Genomic DNA, 6364 nt, shown 5'->3' with positions numbered 1-6364 from the left:
GCCAGATAGCAAGGCACATGGCTGGTGTCCACTGGTCCTTTGCTCCTGGGTTTTGTTGTTTTCAGCTTCTGGTTCTGGTGGCTTCCTCTGTGGGTCCTCTCTTAGCTTCTCAGGGGCTTTTTTCTCCAAGCTCTCTCGCTTTTTTTTGTCCTTTATCCTTTCATAAAGGACCCCAGTAAAAGGATTAAGACCACCTGGAATGGGTGGGTCACATTGAATACAACCTAACCAAAAGAACCCACCCACAATAGATCCCACAGGAATGGATTCAAAGAGCATGGCCTTTTTCTGGGGTAGATAACAGCTTCAAACCAGCACACAGTTTTGGTGGTTTTCAACCCTGCTAGTGCTGCTTTATTCCTTTTTAAAATTTGTGTTTACTGAGATTCTTATAGTGTTCATTGTTTGCTTCATATTCTTTAGTTCTTTCTCTGTACTTTCCTTCATCTCATTGAGCATGCTCAAGGGCATTTTTTAGAAGTTTTTGACCACAATCTGGTCGTCTTTTTTGATGTTTTCCTGACTTTTTTGTCTCTCCCTTTGCATAGGCCATCATTTCCTATTTCTTTGTTTGTCTTGTAGTCTTGTTGCACACTGTACCTTTTAATATCTTAAAATGTTCACTTGACTTATTCCCCAAGTTGACTGTTTCCTGAGTGTTTAACTAGCTGGTGATATGACAGAAATTTTCTTGAATGCCAGGAGCTAATAGGAAGAAAACCTAAGCAAAAAAAACACCTCACCAACTTTGCAAACTGGCTTTGCATGGGCTAATGTTCTCTGCTGGAGTTCTGCGCCCTCATTAGGAAGCTCAGTTTCAAGTGAATGCAGCGTGCAGGGCCTTCCATGTCTTTTCTGGGTCTGTTGTGCTTGCTAGTGGCCTTAGGAGTTCCCACGTTTACAGGAATTTCAAATCCCCCCTCTACCCCCCAGGAAAACAGACCTTCTCCCTCTGTTGGGTGTTCCGCTGAAGGTCTTACAAGTAAGCCTTTGCCCCAGGCTGTCTGCTGCAACTGTTTTTTACACTGCTTTAGTTGTCTCAAGTTTCTTTTGCCTGGAGGGCAAATTTGAGGGTTCGGGGAGTGCCAGAGAGGACATTACCAAATCAGTCTTTCCCACCCAGAAGGCCAGGGACCCACAAAGGAAGCACTAGCCAGTTCCAAACTGCCCTGAGGAGGAGATGAAGTAGGGGCCAGGAGGGACACCAGGAGGTTCTTCCACGGCTCCCCCCCACCCATCAAATGCAGCCCTTCAGCTGTCCCCACAGTTCTGATGGAGTGTGCCATCTGTAAGTCTCCTCCACTGCCTTTGTTCGGGGTGGGTTGGAACAGTGGCCACCCTCAGAGTCAGGCCACCAGCAATCCAAAGCAGCCAATCTAAAGTAGTGATCAGCGATGAGCCCCCAGATCTTGGGAAAGTAGATTTTTGTGGACCTTTATGGCACGAGAAAGCTGTGCCAGGGGCCAGACACTACTGCTGGCTGCCACGAGAGTGGAAGATGAGTGGTGGTTAAGTGCATGTGGAGAGAGCAGTTTACTGATATTTACGGTAATTAACAGCCTCTTTCCACTCTTCCCAGGATACTGTAGTGTTCTCCTAGACTCTGAACTTTTCAAATACTTGTTTCAGACAATTCCTGCCTTTTTAATGCTTGTTCTGGTGGAGGGACTGATTCCTGCAGTTTCTACCCCACCATTTTCCCACAGTTTGCTCAATATTAACATTTTATTGGAAAAGTACACAAAACCCACCTCTGTACACAACCCCAGGTAAACAAAACAAGCAAATCTTCTCGGACCTCCTTTTGTCATATAAGAGCTTGACTTTGGAGGAATTCCTTGGGCATTCCAGCAGCACTGTTCCCATTAACTTGGTTCTTTTTCCTCCAGGCTCAAAATAAAATCAAACTCTTCTACCAAAAAGGGGAAAAAAGCGAATTAGGTCTTGTGTCCCCTCTGAGCAGATAAATTATGGAAGGTACTTTATTAGTAGCTTTTATTAGGCACTTTACATGTTACTTTATATGGTCACTTTCAGTAACCCTGAGGCAGGTAGTTATTCACTCCAAAACAATTTATCGAGAACCCTGCTCGAATGGACCAATCCTGGCTGGCTACTGGACACAGTAATGGGGAACTCGGGACACATTCCTTCCTTCAAAGGTGAGGATTCTGATTCTGAGGGGTTAAATACCTTGCCCCCATTTAATCAGCTAATAAATGGGCATTCATGGGGCCATTTTGGTTATATGATAAGAGAAAGGGCCCCCTCTTACCTTGGGTGACAGGCTGAATGGAGAGTCTTTGGCGAGTGAAGAGAACCATGTTTTTTAAGGGGCCACTGGTGGCTCTGTGCACTTGGTAATGGGATCTGAGCTCAGACAGCGGAATGAAACGCTTCATCATTCGAATGAATTGTACATCCACCTACATGACAACAGTGATGGAAGAGACACATGTTCAGCCAAATTCTGCCCCATACCCCGTGCACAAGGCCCCTGTAGACAGGACTGCTGGTATCTGCACTTGCTTCCTCATCAGAGTATGGCTGAGCCATGTACTGGGCCCTAAAAAATGTCCCCAGGCCCCCTCATGAAGTGGGGAAAATGGTCTTTACCATGGACCATTTGGGATTGTCCTTTTTGCTGGAAGGGTCATAATGGGGGTTGTTCTTCTCAAACTGTGTGTGGTCTGGGTAGGCCTCCTTCACAATCTGAAAACAAAACAAAGTCTCCAGTCACCTGTCTGCACAGTCAGTTCTAGGAAGTCCCCCATGGGAATTACCCTTGGTTGATTTCTAATCCAGCTTGAGAGAGCTGAGAAATCTGTGCTAGTGGGACCTGCAAGGAAGACCCACCTTGTCTAATCCCTGACATACTGGAAGGGGCCAAGGCAGTTTCTCCACATTCCTGTGAAAGGAAGGATGGGGGGGAAGGATACTTCTGTTTTTGTTACCTCTTAAAGCTGTGTACCTTTATATCTAGAGGTGTGAGTCTCCCTGGAGAAAGGGATTCAGACTGAAACCTGTCCCACTCACCTTCATAAGTCCCGCGATGCCTGGCTCTTTGCAGTTGCTGTGGTAGAAGAAGGCTTTCTCCTCCAGTTTCATGGCTCGTAGGAAGTTCCGTGCCTGTCCCAGAGGAGAAGAAACAAGAGCTAGCCTCCCAGCCAGCTGAAAACACTTGCTTTTAGCAGAAATGGGGGCTTTTTTATTAGATAAGTTCTTCTATTTTATAACTCCACACCCCTCCCCACCAATTCATTAAGAAAATCTGTCTCCTTCTGTCCAGACACCCAGACTTTTACAAAGACAGTGACTGGAACACAGGTCATTTGCAAACTACATGTAGTTGTCAGAGTTATTGAGGTATTTTTTAATATGTTTTAAATTGGGGTTCTCTGGACAAAAGCAACCTTGACCAAGAGGTTCTGCTACTAAACAAGTCAAGGGGACAAGGCCACCATTTATATCCCATGCTGGTCTGAGGTGTCCTGTCCCTGACCCCTCACCTGGTAGTTGCGAACACCATCCCAGCATGCTGTCTGCCTCGGCTGTGCTTTGAGATCCTCAATGCCGAACTAGCAAACAAGAAACAAGGACAACACTGTATGAAAGCAGATGGCTCCTTTCCCTACACTCAGGTGCTACTGTCTACAGTGGGCCATTTACTGGGAAGCAGCTCCAGAGCCGCTTACATTACGCAAATATGTAATCCTGTTTACCTTACTACTGACCAAAGATTTGTTGACAAGATAGTCCAAATGATAAAGTAATCTGGTTATTTGGATTTTACTTATTAAATATTATATATCCCTTTCTATATTCCTAATGTAATTCATTCCCTGAATGTATACCAACTAACCTGAGAGTGTGGCAGGTGGTAGGAGAAAGGCAAACTAAAGCAGAAATGCAGCCTATAACAAGGATTGGCAAACCACAGCCTTGAAGCCAAAACCAGCCCAGTGCCTGATTTTATAAATAGTTCTATTGTAACATAACCAAGCTTACTCTGTGTACTGCTTATGGCTGCTTCCTTGCTACAAAGGTCGAGTTGAGCAGTTGGAACAGAGATTGTAAGACCCATAGACTAAAATAGTTACTATCTGGTCCTTTAAGAAAAATTCTGACAACCCCTGTCCCAGATAAAGGATTCACAAAACAGATTGTTGATGGTAATAAATTCTGCTTTTATTTTTATTTTTCCCCACTTTTCAAAGATAAGAAGCTAGTGATGTAACCCTATAGTGCTCCATATTCACTTCTCATTAAAAAAAAATAACCTAAAGTAACTGAACACAAGTACACAGTCTCACCTTCACATCTACACCTTTCTCAAGTCGGCTTTCCGGCTCTGACTTCATCAGCCAGCAGCTGCTTGGATTCTTCCCACAGTTGTCAGAGACTGCAGTCTTCTGAAGGCTGGAGTTCTCCACTTTAGCCGGTGACTCACCTGGGTTCTCAGATTTGGGACATTTTCCTGATGGGCCCTTCTTATCTTCAACAGATGTGAAAAGAAAAGACCTGTCGTGCTTGCAGAGAGGGGGTGCCCCATTGTGGACAAAGCATAAACTTTGGAGTCAGACTGGATCAGTCAATTACTACTAGCTCTAGCACTTACTCACTGAGCTTCGATTTCTTATCTATAAAAAATGGGATAAGAATACCTACCTTACAGGGTGGGTATTAAGGATTTCATAAAGGTCCTAGCAGAGTGCCTGGTGTATATTAAGTACTCAGTAAAGGTGGTTTTCCTTCCTTGCAGTCCCTTCTGTACCTTTGCTCAGGTTATTCTCTCCAATGAGAAACTGAGCACATACTCTATAGAGTTTGAGGATTAAATGAGATAATTCATGCCAAAGGCTCAGAACAACACCTGGCATTATAATAAATGCTTGATAAATGTCAACCATTATCAGTCATCTCCTACATCTTTACTCCTTGTTCCTGTGCTTCAGCTACACTGGCCTGCCTCCATTCTGCTCCTTGAAGATGGCAAGAGGTGTTGGGGGAAAAAAAGATCATCCAGGAACTTGTAGCTAGAGTAAAAAGTGCTTTATTCTAAAAAACTTATAGAAAACTTGCTTGGAACGTGGTAGGCACTCAATAGTTAACAGTTGCCCATATAAAAGCTCTGTAAGTTACTTTAAACCTAGACAAACGACACAACCTGCAAGTTACCGCAGTCAGATCACACATCCAGTGAACAGCAGAACCTAGATGCGAGCTCAGGATCCACATTTAGTGACGACTGTACTGCCTCTGGATTAAGTCCAAGTCCCTACCCCATTCATTATTAAATATTAAGTATATTTAATAATGAGACTCACGGATGTCTAATGCACTGAACCCAGCACATCCTCCCAGCCTGATTCCCTGGTGGTCCTGGTAATAGGCATACTGTAAACACCTGAGTTGTTAAATAACTACAATTTATTTGTTGTATGGTTGCCATCTGGAACCATGGTCATTCCCTGAAGTGGTCGTTTTTCTGCTTTCCCTTGTTTGCTCCTGCCTTTCGTCCCTATGAATAGAAGCACCTCACATTTTCTGAATGCCAAAACTTGGCCGTTGTAAAGCCTTCCCACTCTTGAAGGCTGAACTCAGATTCTACTTCCCTCCCAAGGCCTTCTCCGATTACTCCCTCCTCCACGCTCCTCACGATTCATAAACGATCTAGGTTTGCATTTTCCCGGCCAGTAGGAACCGTATATTCCGGACCTCAGTACACGCCGTCCTGCATTAAGAACGTTCTGTATGCTCAAAAATAGCTGTTGCTTAAATGAACAAAAAAACAGAAGGGAGGGGTGGGAGGCGGGATTGGGGAGAGGCTGCCTGGGAAATGAAGGGCGATCAGGGGATGGATGATAACGCACAAACGGGGAGCAGAGGGCGCGCAGTACCCAATACGCCCGGTGAAAAGTCCTTTAGCCGGCGCTCACCTAGGCCCGCAGGCTCGGCCTGCCTCTTCCGGGGTCGCGGCATGGTCTCCCGGCAGGCGGCGGAAGGTCTGGGGATTCTGGAGCCCAGAGAGAGGTTCGAGAGGCAACTCTGCTGTCCTAGAAACCTGCACCAGGCGAGATGAAGACCACGCGGAGCAGCTCCAGGATCTCCACCCGGCGGTCTTTTGCCTAGAACAGAGACACACGTGCTTGTGCCCCTCCAACCCCTCGCTCCGTTGGTTCCACCCTGCGCCCATCCCGTACCACTTACCCCAACCTCTGCTGTTCTCGCCTTCCTTTCCTGCGTTCCCCCTTCTCCACTGCGCGGCCCGAGCCCGTGGTGCCGGGGACGCTGGGAGTCGTAGTCCTGGCTCCCCGGCGGACGCGCCTGGGCTCTGGGGAGCCGACTAACCGGACTACACTTC

General features: G+C 46.2%; 1 protein-coding gene across 3 annotated transcripts; it reads right to left on the bottom strand.

Moving 5' to 3' along the window:
* Positions 1-1706: 1706 nt before the first annotated feature.
* On the bottom strand, positions 1707-6315 carry THYN1 (thymocyte nuclear protein 1). 3 transcript variants are annotated; one of them, XM_077112388.1, is made up of 8 exons: positions 6211-6315; positions 5940-6128; positions 4314-4495; positions 3510-3578; positions 3037-3129; positions 2617-2712; positions 2276-2426; positions 1707-1912 (listed from the first exon to the last, which is right to left on the bottom strand). In XM_077112388.1, exons 2-8 carry the CDS (start codon positions 5980-5982, stop codon positions 1866-1868), a joined length of 681 nt encoding a protein of 226 aa, XP_076968503.1. In that variant the 5' UTR covers positions 5983-6128; positions 6211-6315; the 3' UTR covers positions 1707-1865. The 3 variants fall into 3 exon arrangements, with proteins under 3 accessions (XP_076968503.1, XP_076968504.1, XP_076968505.1); XM_077112389.1 differs by having other exon boundaries at positions 5940-6064; positions 6211-6284; XM_077112390.1 differs by lacking the exon at positions 2617-2712.
* Between the last annotated feature and the right edge of the window lie 49 nt (positions 6316-6364).

This window comes from Tamandua tetradactyla, chromosome 8 (genome assembly GCF_023851605.1).
Source record: "Tamandua tetradactyla isolate mTamTet1 chromosome 8, mTamTet1.pri, whole genome shotgun sequence".
In the NCBI taxonomy this organism is placed as follows: domain Eukaryota; kingdom Metazoa; phylum Chordata; class Mammalia; order Pilosa; family Myrmecophagidae; genus Tamandua; species Tamandua tetradactyla.
The sequence above is the reverse complement of the archived record's forward strand: the minus strand, read 5'-3'. Positions and strand labels throughout refer to the sequence as shown.

What these genes read in the sequence shown, in the direction of transcription:
- THYN1 (XM_077112388.1), bottom strand. Translation starts at nt 5,982, where the DNA reads ATGCCGCGACCCCGGAAGAGGCAGGCCGAGCCTGCGGGCCTAG. An exon ending in GCATCGCGGGACTTATGAAG is followed by an intron (nt 2,713 to 3,036) that starts GTGAGTGGGACA and finishes TTTTGTTTTCAG; the next exon opens with ATTGTGAAGGAGGCCTACCC. An exon ending in CATTCAGCCTGTCACCCAAG is followed by an intron (nt 1,913 to 2,275) that starts GTAAGAGGGGGC and finishes CCTTTTTGGTAG; the next exon opens with AAGAGTTTGATTTTATTTTG.